General features: G+C 36.4%; 3 protein-coding genes across 3 annotated transcripts; 1 reads left to right on the plus strand and 2 right to left on the minus strand.

Annotated features, from left to right (window-relative positions):
- Positions 1-1,771: 1,771 nt before the first annotated feature.
- On the minus strand, positions 1,772-6,365 carry LOC144632603 (uncharacterized). The gene is made up of 3 exons (XM_078491284.1): positions 6,258-6,365; positions 4,876-5,485; positions 1,772-3,999 (listed from the first exon to the last, which is right to left on the minus strand). The coding sequence occupies exons 2-3, from the start codon at positions 5,368-5,370 to the stop codon at positions 3,700-3,702; spliced, it is 795 nt and encodes a 264-aa protein (XP_078347410.1). The 5' UTR covers positions 5,371-5,485; positions 6,258-6,365; the 3' UTR covers positions 1,772-3,699.
- A 3,616-nt stretch (positions 6,366-9,981) lies between these two features.
- Positions 9,982-11,503, minus strand: LOC144632944 (neo-calmodulin-like). Its single transcript, XM_078491701.1, has 2 exons — positions 10,598-11,503; positions 9,982-10,171 (listed from the first exon to the last, which is right to left on the minus strand). Exons 1-2 carry the CDS (start codon positions 11,042-11,044, stop codon positions 10,067-10,069), a joined length of 552 nt encoding a protein of 183 aa, XP_078347827.1. The 5' UTR covers positions 11,045-11,503; the 3' UTR covers positions 9,982-10,066.
- Positions 11,504-11,753: 250 nt separating this feature from the next.
- On the plus strand, positions 11,754-16,320 carry LOC144631379 (uncharacterized). The gene is made up of 6 exons (XM_078489802.1): positions 11,754-11,951; positions 12,540-12,648; positions 13,288-13,347; positions 14,064-14,225; positions 14,899-14,983; positions 15,456-16,320. The coding sequence occupies exons 1-6, from the start codon at positions 11,794-11,796 to the stop codon at positions 15,734-15,736; spliced, it is 855 nt and encodes a 284-aa protein (XP_078345928.1). The 5' UTR covers positions 11,754-11,793; the 3' UTR covers positions 15,737-16,320.
- Positions 16,321-17,160: the final 840 nt, after the last annotated feature.

The raw sequence follows: 17,160 nt of genomic DNA on the forward strand, positions 1-17,160 counted from the left end.
TTGTCTTTCGGTTTGGTGTGCGGAAAACAAAATGTGCGACGCTTAAGTCGGCCATTAGTGTTTTGGCCTCAAAACAACACCGATTGTATCATCAGAAGTTTAGTCGAGTCTTTTCAAATAGCACGAGAGAGGGAGCCATCTTTAGCCCGATACTGATGTCCCCCGTAAACCATCTAATCATATGCTTAATATTATACTAGTTGTACCTATCGGTAAGTGCCAACGAGCGAAATACTCATTTTTAATTTTACAACCTAGTCGGAGTACACGCCGCTTGTAAGCTATTGTACCATACACTCGCATTGGTTGGTAGAAAATCTTTAATTAAATTTTATGGTATAGGATCTAAAAGAAACAGGCATCTCTATGTACCAGATAATTTTTTGACTTGTATTCAGTTCTTCTGTTTTTCCTCTTAGTTTTATTATTAATATTTAGAATTAATATTTTAATTGTAATTTTAATCTTAGCATAGTTAAATTTAAATACACGACCCCACAAGCTTTTAGCTTTAATTATTATTGTGTTTAAATAAAGTTTTATCTTTTATTCCACTTCATGTATTGTATTGTTCACTGAAAAACCTTTTTAGGAGTTTACAACAAAATTTTATCTTATCTTATCTTATCATTTAAGATTAGGGTGCCTCGTTCGACCTCATTCTACAGTACAGCCGTAATAGCGGTCATTTCAACTTTCTTTAAACAAAATGATGTTATGTCCCATTTCCTTCAAATTAAAATTCATCGCATATTTGTTATCAATTTATAGGTGAAAATGCAAATTGTAAACGTTTACTAAGTTATGAGGAACGCGAAAGGTAAACACAAGAACGCTTCGAATCCTGAAAACACGAACGAAAGGCTAGGCGTGAATGTTAGTTCGCAATCAAGGCCACCTTTGTAATGTGTTTTGTATCGCATCAGTATTTTATAATTTTTTTTTTCATTTCCTTATCTCAGGTACACAAAAATAGTAATAATAGTGTATTGCATTTTATGACTTGCGTTCTTTGCAGCTTATCTTGGTCATTCGCAAAAACCAAATATTATTTTCGGGAAATAAAAAAGCTTACGAATAATAACATCAGCTAATCAAAACTAAAAGATATTTTATTGCAAGAAATATTTATTTTTAACATTTTTAGTTTAAATTGCACAAAAGGATCTCAAAAGAAAATTGCAGCAAATTTCCTTATATGACGAGATGACTATCAGAAGCGGTGATTCCCGGCGGTGATTAAAGGAGCTCTAATACTGTAAGTTTTATACCGAAAAGCTCAATAAAAATAGCATATACACAATAGCCACCGCGACCAGGGCTCGAATCGGTGTCTTACAATCTTTATGGTACTTTGAAAGAAACTGGTCTCCTATTGTACCAAAACTTCTATATGTAGTTGTTTGTCTCGCATTATTTGGGAATTAATCTTTAAGAGTAGTACTAGATCTGAAAAGTGTATTGCATTTTAATTTTGACTTTCCTTATTTCACTCTTTTTCTTTTGATTGCCTGCTAATGCGATTGATATTAGCTACGCTGCCTTGATTTAATCAACGAAGAAAGGAAATTGTTTTTCTATTTGCGTTCTGTCAAATTTTAAGGCAGAGTTGAATAAAATGTCTTTTTAAAATACCTTGCGGATTTCACTCGTATCATTTGATTACCTACACATACCAAGTGCATTTGGCTCATTCTAATCACTATAACTTATCAAACTACACTACTACTGAACAGAAAACAACACAAAAAATATTCTGAAAAACTGTCATCTAAGTTTTACTTTTAATTTCCTTACCTTAGTTAAAACACACCTTACGTTTTTACAACTTGCAGCTTCAATACTTTGCAGCTAACCAGATCACGCTTAATTTGAAGACATTAAATATTCATATTATTTCAACGAAATAAAACCGCATATAGAAAAAAACATCCGCTTAATGCCAGAAGTTCCCTTATTGTGAAAAATGCTTAATCATAAAAAAAGAAATAGAGAGAGAATTTCACAACAGACGACTTTATATGACGAGACAATTATCCAGGGCAGTAATAACAGAGGTCCTTGGCTTATATCGAAAAGCTTAATGACAACACTGGCTGCGGGTTGTATCAAAGTGTAAGGACACAGCACAATTGTAAGAAAATTGACTATTAATGATACGATGGATGAGATTAGCGAAAAAATCGTGCTTTTTGTCAAAATTCTTATAATTCAGGAAAAATCAAAGAATAAATCTTCTGTGAAAATTCGGCTGAGATAAGTAGTTCGTTGTTTCAAGAGAATAGAACTTAAATCAATTTTTTCTTTCTAAAAAATAATAAGTTTGGAGTTTTAGGGTTGAAAGGTGTCCTTTCGTTAATTTAATCTTGACTTATTCACTAATTTTCTGAAATCTGAATTTTCATGAAATATCCCCTAAGCACTGTTTCGTATATGAATCTTGTTTATTAGTTTCTGAGATGGTCCAGGATCAAACGCTCGAGAGAGTGATTTATCACACATCCAAACACTTTGAATGTGGTACAAAAATTCTTCAATTTAATTCAACTGTCCTCTTGGTGTTTGGAAAATGAAACGCTCTCTTTCTTTCTCGTTTGACAAATCAAGTCATACATTTAAAAAGACATCTGTTTAGAAAAAAAAAACACTTTTTTAATGTTTTATTCTTTTTTAACTATTACAGTGTTTAAACTCTGGTTTTCAAGCTGGATTTCGATAAAGATATAACAAACACTGATAAACTAATTCTGACATTCTGCACTCAGTGTATAAAGAACACAAACGCTGTTAATGCCCCAACCCTTTTAAATAATTCCACCCCAAAACTTTTATCTTAAATGACACAGTTAACTCTTTGAGTATGAGTGTGCACCTGAAAATATCCAACATTGCGTAAAGGAAATAGTAAACTTACTCCTTGTGCATTGTTTAGTTAAATGAGCACTTGTCTTAGTACAATCAAGAAGTGCTTGAAGCACTACGCTGCACCTTGTGCTTTTCTATGCACTTTTCCATGGTAATATACATGTTTCATATAGCTAGCTCTTATTGGCTTATGCCAGGTCACATGACATCTAATAATAAAAACTGATTCCCGTCAAAAATCTCTGGGCAGGCAAATTTGCAAAATCAATGATGACAGAGGGTAACATGTTGCCCATGAATGTTGATCGACGAGCGCCATTTTTAAGTCTTTGTCGTGCTATATAACAAAACACCTAATGACTGATACCTCGGGAAACCAGTTGATTTTGTCACCCTCGAAACATTGAGATTCTCGGAAAATAAAATTAACTGTTTCCCTCAGGAATAGTCGTTAGATGTATAATGTAACACAAAAATGCACTTGAGTGGGTTAACTATTCCCTTTAGAAATAAACATTACAATGTTCAAATTTCTGTTTCATTTATGAGTAGTGTAGTTGAATTGCAACCTGAAATGAGACTGGTCTCTAGCCGTGTCTAAATAGAGAACAGTCTTATTTCAGGTCACAATTCAACTATGCTACTCATAAGGAGTGGGAGGGTTGGAATTTAATTATGGTGCTTTTACAATGAACTATAAGAATTGGCTGTAAAAAACGGACTGTATAACATTTTTTTAACTTAAATAGTAATAACTTTAAACTTTTTTCTGATAATTCTGTTAATTTAGAATTTAAAATACTAACTCTGTAAATTGTTCAAATGCCCTGGTGGTTAAGTTTCCACCCAAGATCCATTCTTGCACATCTTAGGTGGTTTAAAGTTGTCAGTCTTGAAGTAGGCTCGTAAAATTTCCCAAGGCCTGTTTGGACATGAAGTATTAAAGCCCATAAGAATGCATGGTCTAAATGGATAGAAATTGGACATCTTGTACTGCTTAAGCCTATTCTCACTCGGGTCTTCAATCAAGTCACCTTTTTCATAAAAATGGAACATGTCAACAAAGACACTTCCTCTTATGAGTCTTGCCATGGGTTCTAGGAAGGAGCACATATCTGACATGGATGATGTCACCTGTCAATTTAAACCAAGAAGAAAAAAATAAAATTAATGGTTAAAATTAATGGCGTAGTAATCAACCTCTTAAGCTCAAAAGTTTCAAGTGCCACTATAATCAAAATTTGGACTCTCTGATTTAAACCATTTTAAAACATAAACAAATATAACGAACAACGGCGACAAACGATGCAATAGACCACATTTTTAGATTGGCCCAACAGACTATTAACAGTTAGTTACAATATGGAGTAGAACCTTGCCGCCTTTAAGCTAGACATGTTGGTCAGGCATTTCAGTGTTCTCTTAAAGCACAGCTACAATGAGCGCCAAAAGTGTTGAGACAGTCGGCACTTTTTGAGTACCTTGGACAAATTTTACCCCTCACCCCTTCAATATAACCCCCTCCCCCCGAAACAATGTTGTATTTGCTATCAGCAAGACTTGCCTCCTTTGAGTTCAACATTGAAAAGGGGGGAGGGGGAGTGGTTTAGAAGTGGCAGCAGATTAAAGGTGAAAAAACAGGAATTTTTAATTAGTATCAATTTCATCCAACTGTCTCAAGGACTTTTGACACCCATTGTAGGTACGGTACATTTTGTATCAATAAAGGCATGAGGCATTTATTGCAACATCCAGGAACTGTTTCGTTTTAATTCTTTTTATTTTTTTTTTTAAATGTGACCTAATTTTGTTTTGGATCAATCACTACTGATGATGTAAGACATAGCATTTTAAAAACAAAAAATGACCTGTTATTTTTAAAATTGCATGTGTGCAATGTAAAATATTGACCTTCACAACTGAACTTTTGCTGAATTTCAAAGGCACTTTCAGCAACCTTTTTTAAATTATCCAATTTTGAAGAAAAAAATTATAAGTACGAATAAATACCTCTCCTTGGCAGTTGTGTCGAGTTCGCTTTTCCTCTGGAATGTTCAACACAGGTCCAGGTTGAATTGCCAAACGGATTGTTCCATCTGCTTTTGTAAACTTTTTTTCTTCTGACCACTTTTTTAAAATTGGGAAATATTTTACATGGATGTTTATGTCAATGTCGTGATCCCAAGGTATGATATCTCTGTTTCGCATTGCTCCAAGAAGACTGCCGAATGCCAAAGTGTAACTTATGTTATTTTCCTTACAGGCACTAGTCCAGGCTTGGAAAAGTGTGCATAAATCTTCTCGATTATGATTATCAGGACATCCTGGATCACCGTATACATTAGATGTTGTATTCCCTTTACACCTCGGGAACTCTACGTTTTTCACCAAGTAAACACCGTAGCTAGTTAAATCTGGATTAATATAAAGCCACAGCCCCAACACTGAAACCAAGGTCAACACAAAACAAAAAAATAATCTCCAAGCCTGTGAAGCACTGCACATTGTTATCTGCAGGTGACTTAGCAGCTTGTTAGTTAACTGTCAATAATGTTGTTAACCAGCCATCCAAGCATTTCTGTGATGCACAGGAAGATGGACTGGCTTCAACTGAAGGTTCCTAGGTTCAAAAAGTAGATGAAACAGTTAACCAGGTGTTACTTAAAAAACTTTAACATTTGCTATCCTTATTTTTAATATCTGCCATTCTCAAAATTATAGAAAAGAGCAGCATTCTTTAAAAATATAAGCCTAGATTTCTTTTGCAAAGCTAAGAAAGTCCTGAGATCAAAGAAAAGTTAATTTTAGTCTTGCCATCTTGCAAAATTCTGAGTGCAAGTCAGCAGGTCTGCAGCATACATTTGTCGCCCACCTGATCTCCAGAGTTTAATTTTCCCTGGGTATGACATTTTTAAAAAATACTTGCATGGTATAACAAGAAATATTGATTTTGTTTGTTTTTTGAAACCAATGTACCAAGGGAATACAAACTGACAATCCTACACACGTTTTCTGAAAACCAGTGATTTGGAACAATTATAGAAATAAGCTTAATATTTCAGGGTCACATTGTTCCCCTTGTAAAAATATGCAAAATGCACAACTCGTTGTTTTCAATCTATTCAGTCGAGTGGAGCATTCTTTAAAATCTTTTCGTCGTATATACTGTCGTTGATACTGAACTGATTTGCAGTGAACTGTCGATGGAACTGAGTAGTTCTCAGCAGAAATCGAATCTCATTTCTTCACTGTTCTTCATGAGCAGTCTAGATGAATCAGTAAGCTTAAACAATTTTTTTTCGCATATAGTAGAGAGGAGTTGTGTGCAGATTTAATCATTACCGTAAACCGAAAAAATAAGACACTGAGAGAATAATGAAACGAAAACGTACCTTCCAACTCTGACAATCGAGCACTAAAGGCGAAATCAGTGATTTTCAAAGAGTTGTACAAAATGGCGATGATGGAAGCCGGTACATGCTGAATTTCACACTTTTCTCAAATGACAACCGGCTCGCTCGTCAGCGGTATCTGCATGTTATTGGTTAACGTTTTACCATGGAAACCACGTCTGCTTAGCAAGAATTCCCCGACCAGAGGGGTGCAATGAGAAAATGTGCCCAATATTTCCTCGCGAAGCGAGGCCGAAGGCCGAGCGTAGCGGGGTGTATAATTTTGTCCCTCAAAGGGATCAGGCGGGATGAAATCTCGTGTGGAGTTTACGGTCATATATATTTCTATATATATTTGTGAGCTTGGTGTGTGGCGGAAATGACGTCACACGGCCGCCGCGCGCTGGTGGCCTAATGGTAAGGCGTCGAACTTGAAATCAGATCTTCGGACCTGAGGTCGGCGGTTCGAATCCGGCTAGGGTTTTTTTTTTTTTTTTTTTTTTTTTTTGTGAGTTCGAATCCTGAGCCTTTCATTTTTATCGTTTTTCTTTTCGGATTAAAATAACATTGATTTCCACATAATACTCCCTCAACGCCTATTCAGGCTATAAACCTTTCATCGCCATCAGGGGTGGAGGCGCGCGGGTGGAGGCTTCGAATCCTCCTGCCGTTCGTTCTTCTTTTTTTTTTATGCCATCAAATAAATGTCCAAAATGCGACTATCCAATAATTTGTCGATGATTCTGAAAATAGCCTGCGCTTCCCAACGCTTTATACCTCTTTACGAACCAGAAAAAGCCACCATCTTTAAAGCGGAGTAGACCCTGGGAACGAGGGTGTCGCGGCCGTGCCCGTTGAAATAAATTTTCTAACAAATATATCTTCCTGCCTACTGTGGAAAATTGAATATGTACAATTCAATTAATGTTCAACTTCAAATAATCCACTCCTTATTTATAACACCCCCCCCCCCCCCCCAACCCAGAGCTTCGCGAGGCCTTGCGAGTCACGTATTACTAGTTATATATTTTTGAGGCAAATTCTCCTGCGAGTCTCACTTAAATTTTTAAGCATTTTTGTGGGTATTTCAAGTACAATTGACCCAATCAATTAATTTAGAAATCATTAAAAAGACCTTTTCCTCCTGCAGAGAAATCCAGATTCTTGTCACGGCCAGCGCAATCAGCACAACAAGCACAATCTTTATTTAGCGTGGTCCGCACACTTAGCTAAAAGGCTCGTTTTCAGATGCGCCACGAAATAAAAATACAAAATAGATAAATAAAAACTTCTTGGAAGTGTATAAAAATAGATTAAGCTATAATTAAGAATAACTACAAATTACAATATTGTCTAACTAAGATTAAAAATATAAAAAATTTAAAATATTATTAAAAACAGTAAAGTAGCAATAATAAAAATTGACAAACTACTCGCTCAAAGTCCCGTAAGATTTAATGTTCTTAGGTTCGTTTTAAAAATGGTGTAAGTTTTTATTTTCCTTGTGTCGTCTGGTATAGAGTTCCACAGTTTCGATGCAGTATATCTCCACGATTTGAGGCCATATTTTGATGAATTTACTTTCGGAAGGTCCACAAATGTGTTGCCTCTGAGGTTATAAGTGGAGCGTCTTGTTGTTATAAATTCACGCAAGCTTGCAGGACCGGCATCGCTAGCTAATATCTTAAAAACTGTCGACAATATTTTCGCTAAACGTTGTTCGCGGAGACTTGGGAGACCAATGCGCTTTAATAGTTCCTCATAAGGCGTGTCCTTTTCACAAAGGAGAGGAGACACATCAATAATAATATTACTAATTTATGAATTTATATTGCGCTTTTTAACATATAAATGAGCAAAAGCGCATTACAATATTAAACCTTAAAAATCCCTCACATCCCTCTAATCGCGGGCTATGTCGTCCGCCATCTTGGATTTCATTCGCAACATTCTGTTCATTCTGCCCCTGGGAGCAGAATGGATGGATTGGCGTTCTGTCCATTCTGAAATAGGAATGCGGAATATAAAAACGCGCGCATTTCACATTCTGGCCATTAATTCTCATTCCAGAATTGTGAATAAAAAAGCGCGCCCTTTGTTTCTTTGGGAGCAAAGTATCCGTGTGATCTGAGATAAATAATCCAATTTTGGATTTTCCCAAAGAAACGCACCCTTAAGTAATGCCTTTTTTGATCAAAGATGATGATGTCACAAGTGAAAGAAAGGGCAACGTTCCTCAAGGCCGGTTTTGGTCCCACGGGAACAAATGGGTTCATCTTTGTGAGTTATTTGTGACATTTCAGTAACACCCGCTATCCTGATCAGCAAACAATTGTCAATGTAACTGAGGAAAAAAACTGTCGTTGGATTCACAATTAAAAGAATCCAAGACCTCGAGAAAAAGTTAGTGATGATGTCCACGATGATCACTTGACTGGCCTATTCGTCTTAATTTTCCAGCGGGTAAAATAGTAAGCGCAGATGTTATCTTGCTTTCTCAAGCTTCTCGCGACCTAAATAGCAGTTGACTTAGTTTTAACGAAGACCTGTGCTTCTGATCGCCCACCACAATTTCCCGCGAAAAGTATCAACGACCCGTGACAATTTCCTCCTGACCCACGATATTTTTACATACCTGTAATCAGGTAACCCAAGGATATTAGATACTCTTATGCTGCAAAAATGATCCTGCACCGCGCGCGAAAATCGGAACCACATAGCATAGCCACTGATCAATGGGGGAAAAATCTGCGGGCGCCAATGGACCGCTGAGATGCTGGGGAAAAAGAACCGCCATATTCGACAAGATGACAGCAACAGTACACAAAACAACTTTAATATATCACACATCATACAGCTATATGCTGTCTTGAAGAGAGTTTAAGTCAAATCATTGTTCTTTACGCGCCTCATTTTCACAAACCTAAACCTCGCTAACTTATATTTATATTAAGCAATTATTGGATGAGGTTGAGCATGATGTCGTGAATTATCAAAACCGAGGTCTTGATAGTTCACGATATCATGCGAAAACCGAATTCAATAATTGTTTTATTATACGTTTTCAAACAATTTGCCATCACTTTTTCTAGCGCCGGCGTAAAACTGGTCAGAACATTGGCCAAAGCGGTTTTATCTTGTGGTTCCTCCAGGTTCTTCTCCCTCAAATAATCATTCAGAATTTTTACACTTGTTTTTGTTGTTCTCTTTGTGTTTTAAGAATCTTTATTCTCGATCAAAACTTTCAATTCCTCTTCGAAAACGAAGGCGAATCGCTCGAGCTCAGCCATAATTTCAAAAGTTTGACAGCACTGCACGGACGAGGGGCTTGGAAACTAGGCGGACTTTGAACTCGACATGATAACCCAATATCTGCTGCAGATATTGGGTTATCATGTCAAGTTCACATGCTACTGTGTATTGTCTGAATGCTCTCGACCAATCACATGTTTTGAAGTAGTTCTAATGTATAATAATTAACAATTATTGGATGAGGTTGTGATGTTAGCGTAATTTTGGTTTTTTTTTTCCGAAGCCGGGGTGGGGGGGGAAAATAAATGTTTTTTTTTTTAAAAATTTTTTTTTTTTTTTTTTATAAAAAAAAAGAACCCAAAAAAAATAAAAAAAATAAAAAAAAAATAAATTTGAAATTAAAAATTAAAATAAAAAAAAAAAAAAAAAAAAAAAAAAAAAAAAAACAAAAAAAAAAAAAAAAAAAAATGTATAATAATCATATTTATATTTGATTCCAAGAGTTAACTGCTTATGATTTACATAGAATTTATATAAGAGCTGAACTGAAGTCTCTACTAGTTGTTATTTTCTTCCCCGTATTTTAACAGTCGTACGATGTCTTCACATTTGAATTGCTCATCGTCATCAGCCAGTGTACCTTGAAGAAAAACTTCATCAACCTAAAAATATTGAAGAAAAGGAATCTAACAGTTAGGAAAAACTTGCACAGGCGAGTAGGTTTGATCGATAGAGTGCGCGTCTATTCTTTAATTTGTATCCTGGAGGAGAATTTTTTCCTCCGAAACGTAATTAAGTTAAGGCTCAATATATAAAATGTTCCAACTTTTGTTGACGAATTTATTTATAGCGTGAAGAGACAGGCTATTATTACTGCCGCCCGGGACGGAGTGGCCTGGACCAATAAAGTCAATTAATTACATCATCCTTTTTTAGTTGATAATTTCACCCGTTTATCTTTCTCCGGAGACAAGCAATAAGCCATAAAAATATATATAAAAGATTTAGACATTGTCCTCAGTTACCGCTTTGCATTCAATCAGGAAAACGTTTGTAGTAAAGCTTTATAGCATCAGAATAATGCGTACCTGTTGCTCTGTAAGCCTCAGCCCCATCGTCATCAACAGTTCCTTGAACTCTTCCAGATTTATATATCCATCACAATCCTCGTCAAAACACGTGAAAGCATTTCTGATCAAGTCTTCTGGATCAGCGGCTCCCATCTTAGAAGCAAACATGGACAAAAACCTGGCAAAGTCCACACTCCCCGGCATGCCGACCTCGTTGAGCATATCTCTCAGCTCCGCATCAGTTGGTTTCTGCCCAAGAGAGATCAGAATTGTCTGCAGATCTTTCTTGCTTATTACTCCATCACGATCTTGATCAATAAGATTGAAAGCTTCCTTAAGCTGCTTCAATTGTTCTTTGTCAATGTGTACTGTCGCGTGAGGCTTCAAGCCTGTCCTTCTGGACTTTCGCCGCGGGAGAATCTTACTACCGTCTGTGTGATACATATTGACTTGCTTCAAATCCATTGCCTTTGTCTCATAATCCAGCACGTGAAATAAAATATTGAAGAGCAGACAAAGTCATAACTGAGGGATGCGTCTTAATTATATCTGTGGACAAATCACGGAAACCAACTCTGTGGTTAATTTGCCCGGCACATCTGTCTTGCTAAGAGCTGCGGTTTTAAGAAAGTGTATACTCAGTTGAAAGAAACCATAGATTAATTTGTCCTGAAATGTCATAAAGTTACTGTAACAATATATTATAATTACATTAGACAAACTAGCGGGAGTGGTGGTTTTGAATTAGTAAAGTATCACGCCATCTGGCTGATGGAGAATCAGGTCCGCCGGTGAAAACGACTGAACTCTTGTGGTTAACGTCGAAGTTGCTATGATTACAGTTCTATAAAAGTACGTAAAATTCAACTGATCGAAATCAAATTAATCTTATGACAAATTTAAGATCTTGCTAATATATTTTTAATTAACTCTGTCCTGACCAGTTTTTTTAGTCTAGAAAGCCACATGGATGATATGGGCATGTATAAATGTATTTAAGAATGCTTAAAAACTAACACAGATTAATTTACAAAGATTGACTAGGCGATTAAGATAACTTCACTTGTTTTTTTTAGTTTGAAATTTGTGATCATGATAGCTTTTTTTTCTTTTCTGTGCGCAAGAGATCTGGAGCCAAATTAACTTTTCAAGACAGCGAAAGACTGGAGAGAGCGTGTTGGAACGCCTGGTAGATTTTGTCTTCCCCCGGTTTTATGGCGGTCAAGTGTGATTTGGATGTTATCATTAAACTTGGAGGATGTGCAGTTACACGTAAAAATACATTCGAAACAGTTAATCATGACGCGATCGAATCAGCGGCGAAGTTGGTGAAAAAGATAAAGGGAAAGTGTATTGTGATTCATGGCGCGGGGTAAGTCGAAATGTCGACATCAGTTCATGGGGTCTGTATGTAGACTTTGTCGTCTAATCAAGTGTAACAGTATTTTCACTGCTTTAAGTAAAGACATCTTTTTTTCAAATGATTGACACGGTATATTCACAGTACAACACTAGTAATCAGTAAATCTGCTTTTGTTTAACTTTAAGGAACGTACTAAACCGTTGCTGCAATGGCGTTACTGCCGTGACACTTCAAGAGTAACGCAAGACAACACAACCTGTAATGAATTTGTTTTGAAGAAGACTTAATTGCAAAAAAAAACTTAGTTTATCTTAAACTGGGACTTACATAGTCCAAAAGGGGCTGGTATTTATGGGGAAGATATCTGCTACCAAACATTATTTTTGGTTTTTTCAAATTTGTCATTCATTAAGCAAAATATTGCTTTGTTCCACTAGCCTTGAGTAGTTTCCTTAAGCTATGATCCAAGTCACATGTAAGTCATGATTAAAGTGATTCACAGTTGTTGTTGTGTACAGCACCTTTACTTTAGGGTCATGTGTGCTTTATATTAATCCTTTACATTGTCATTGAACATTCTTGTTACTGTTATTGCAGATCATTTGGACACTTTCAGGCTCACGAGTACGGAACAGCTCATGGGTTCTCAAATGATGCCCTAAACAGTCGGATTGGATTTGCAAAGACCAGACTTTCAGTTACAAAGGTATAGGGCGACTTGGTAAAAGTCTCATATTCTGTTATGCATGGTTAAAACTTCAAATGTCAGGATTTCAAATAAGATATGTTAGTAGACGGCTCGGGGGTCTCCTCTACTTACTATGATGGTATCATTTTAAAGCCATTTTCACTGGAGTAAACTTGTGGCAATCAGAAGTGAAACTAAAACCAATCGCGACTTTCTCACACATGTTTTCCTGTGCTTTGCACTGGCTACATGTAATTACTTCAACTTTTGATTGGTTCACTGAATTGTCCATGCCTTTTGTGATTGGCAACAGTAATAACTTTGGTTTTAGGTTTTACGACACTCAATTGAAAACTGCTCTATAGACCAGGGTAATTCCATATTAGTCCTTGGTTAAGGTTGTTGTAATATCCCTAGGGATTCAGGAGAAGTCTTGTGATTCAAAGTTTTTTGCTGGTGCTTAATAGTGGGAATTGACAACAATTTCATAGATCAGATGCTACGTTCACTGTAGGTTTAAATTCTGTTTTTACAAAATAATTCATTTCTTGCACATTCATGTAGCTTTTTATCTTTGTAAGATCATTGAGACGAGTAACATTTTAATTAGTAGTAGCTGTTGTATAAATTATCTTTCTTTTTGTTCCTCTGTCATAGCTGCAACACACAATCACAGCGGCATTTCTTGCCAATGGTATTCCAGCATTGGGAATTTCAGTAAGCATTATTATTCCTTCACAGGTGATCCTCACATGTTATGTAAGGATCTAAAAGAGATTGCTATGGTATTGACCATTGTTTAATTTTTAACGTATGTGGCTATGTTGTGGTTTAAATTTTTCTTTCAATGGTTTAAATTTTTTTAAACCAGTTTGATGTTTATTTTTCATTGTCTCATATTGATCATCATAATCTAAAACAAAGGGAAATAAAAATAAAACTGGTTTGAAAAATTCTAAACCAAAGATAAATTTAAACCACAACAGCTATATACAAAAATAAAGGGGGGGGGGGGGGAGGGGGCTATACAATTTATACAATATGACTGACCACATTAATAATTAAGTGAGAGTGCAAAACAGTTTTTAAATTTTGTTTACCAGTAGTTTTAAGCAAATGGAAAATTGAAAAATAAAAGTAATCTTGATTATATATATAATTATGTCGCACCACTCCAGCTTGTTGACACATGGTCATGTTATTTGCTGCTTAAATTCCCTCTAATTATTAGTGCACACAAACGTGGCCTAACTCAGTCCCTTTTTGTAGATGGATCATGGAATCAAAATGTACTAATAAGTTACCAATACTTGTTTTCCAAAATAAATTATTGATTTCTTTCCAAGCACAGTTGTTAATAGTCAAATAAGAATTAAATCAATCTTTCACGTTTGGTACCAACTACTTTACTTTACTTTACTTTGTATGTGTAGCCCTGTGGATCATGGCTGACAAGTGGACGCACTGTCACCAGGTCAGCGGTAACTCCAATTGTTGAACTGTTAGAAGCTGGATTTGTACCAGTTCTGCATGGTGATTGCGTTTTGGATGAAGAACAGGGGTGTGCTATACTAAGTGGAGACAAAATTATTGAGGTACATTACGTTGCTACGAGTTAAATAGTCTCCTAAATTAAAATAGAGAAAGGCCAATTTTGATTTATTAAAATTCTAACAAGGTACAGAGGCTTAATGGATTAAAACGTCACATCTAAGTTACATCCCCTAATCCTTTGACATCATGTTAAAATTTTAATGCATCAAAATTGGCCCATTGCATTTATCCATGGTTATGTTTTCATACATGTGAAGACTTGTCTCTTCGTTGAGTGCTGCAAATTCAAATGTAATGTGGCAGCATGTTTTTTTTTTCATGTACGGCATGTAGTTTCCTTATGAATAAAAGTCGTCAGGTGATGAAAAGACTGTTTTAATTTTTCTGTTAGAAGCAAGCGTGGCCAAATGAAAGTGAACAAGTTTGAGTTAAGAAAATTGTTTAGGGATCTCGTGAATGATTGTCGAGGGCATTGCCGCTAAGATAATATGTCCAGTTATACATTGAATCCTTGTAAACATGGTTTGAATACAGTAATAGCGTTAATCAGCCCCGGCCTGGAACTTGCACCTCCCGACGTTTCTGGGTTCAAGTGTTAAGGGTGGGGTTTTTTTTATGTCAGCCAATCAGCGGGATGTGTGCTATACTATTTGTATGACTGAAGTAGTATGAAAGTTACATATATTTCAAGGTTGCGTAATCCTTCTTATTTAGAGATTGGTAGAAGAGCTTCGTCCAAAAAGGGTTGTATTTTTAACAGATGTCGATGGAATATATGACAGACCTCCTGAAAACAAAGGTCAGTGACTTCTTTCTAATGTGCAGCTCTTATATGAATATGAGATGGTGCTGAGATGAATTCATACAACTTCAAGTTATTCTATTACATCCCTTTTCAATTAATGCCTTTTGTGACGCTTGTTTAGATCATGTTACACGAGGCAATTGCAACGCAACTATGACGACTAAAAAAAATAGGATTTCAAGTTGCAGGGAGGGGGGGGGGGGGATGATGCACAAGGCATTCGCAAATTTGCTCGCAAATCGCAAATTGGAACGCACCCGCTAGAAATTACCATCTTGAACTCTGTCGCAAGCAAAGGCCGCGCTCTGATTGGCTCATTTAAAAAGAATTGTATTGCAAGGTGCGATTGACACGCGCGTCAACTTTTCTCACAACGATGCGAAAAGCAGAGGACAGTTATTTTTTTTCGTTATATCGTTTGTCTTTCATGACCTGATCGTTTTATTTTTACTCTGCCGTCTCCTAGATGCAACGTTGCTGAGAAAAGTATGCGTTAAGTCTGATGGGCAAATGGCTGTTGCCATAGCAACCTCAAGCCTTAAACATGACGTCACTGGCGGGGTTCGCGAGAAGCTTCAAACAGCGTCGAATATAATTCGTGTTTCTGAAAAGCATACCCGAGTATTTGTGTTAAATATAATGTCCGAAGCTATTGCATATTCTGCCTGTGTTCTGGGCGTTTTGGATGGAAATGGCACAGAAATACTAGCAGAAACTCAGGAGTCCCGTGATGTACAAATTCAGTGACATTTTCCAAACATGCGTGCATGGGCAAGATCATCCTACTTGTTTTCCTTTATTATAAAAAAAAACATCATTCAACAAACTTGGTAGAGCACACAATCACCACCAAGTACCTACGCTTCCCAGTAGGAAGTCTGCAGTCTACAGTCTGCATTTTATAACGATTGGTTAAACAAATAAATGACATGAAATACATATTCCCCTTTTTATTAAGTGCAGCAAGCAATATAATTATTAACAGACCAGTAGGTCTTTTTATTTTGACTTTCTACTACAACAAATAAATTCCCGACTGAAGGTGCATGCCGTTTGGTACTCTGCTGTTGAGCATGCGCTGTACTCGCTTCTCGATTCTACCCACTTCCTTGGTCTGGATTCTCAACTGCAAAGAAACCAGGCAGTAAAAATTCAGTGAGACTATATAGTAATGGTAATGTAACGCTCATTAAATAAGCAAATATACAGTTTCGCAAGTTTGCATATAACATGCATCCGTCCGTCTTTTCGTTTATTTGTTTTCTGTTTCTCTCGGTATTTATTTATTTTGTTTGTTACCTACATGTTTAAAATCTATGACGAAAACTCAGACCGAAAACTGATGCTCGATGGTAAAATAAAAATATCAAATGAGCCGTAATTGCTCCGCCCAAGCCTTCTTTATAGGTCCTATTCTCTTTCTCCAGTCTGTGAAATAAATTCACGGTAAATCATATTTTTACCAATCGCGTAAACAGCATTGGAAAGGTCTTGTCCGGTACAAAATGGGTCATCATCGCCACAATCCTCAAAACATTGGTTCTTGCATTCATTTTGGTTTGCCACTCTCTGAAGAAGGAAAGTTTCCTGTGTGACATTACCGCTCCAACACTCGCCTGTGACGAATTAAAAAACAGAAATCCTTACTAAGTTTCATGCAAAAGACTAGAATGTGAGATCGAGAAGTTGAGAACAAGAACGAGAGAATAAAGCGTCGAACAAGTTAGTTTATTGTTTTGAAGGGTTTTATTCAGCAAAAAGGACAAACACTATAAGGAAGACTCAAAAATGTAGTTTTGAAACGAACACATAAAGTAGCCAGGCCTTTTATAAAAACTAAACACATTTAATAAGTTTTTTTTTTCATTCATTCATAATGTTTCGTTATGCGCCGTTATCACTACTTGATAATTATTATTATTATTATAATTATTGTTTGATACAAACCCCAGTTCCTTATACCAAAGACCTCCCGTCCGTGTCCCATTTGTTTAATTCTTTGTGCGCAGCGGCAAACAAAGTCTGGTAAATGCTCATACCAGTTCGTCCAGTCTATATATCTCCCGCTCCAGGTTTTTTGGGCTCTGGGATCTCGATCATTCAGGATATATTCTGGCAGAAAATGACGGCTGGAAAACCTCTCCATGTAGCAGCCTAGCTTTTCGATACGG

The sequence above is a fragment of the Oculina patagonica genome, chromosome 12, assembly GCF_052425735.1.
Source record: "Oculina patagonica isolate OP01 chromosome 12, crgOcupat, whole genome shotgun sequence".
NCBI lineage: Eukaryota > Metazoa > Cnidaria > Anthozoa > Scleractinia > Oculinidae > Oculina > Oculina patagonica.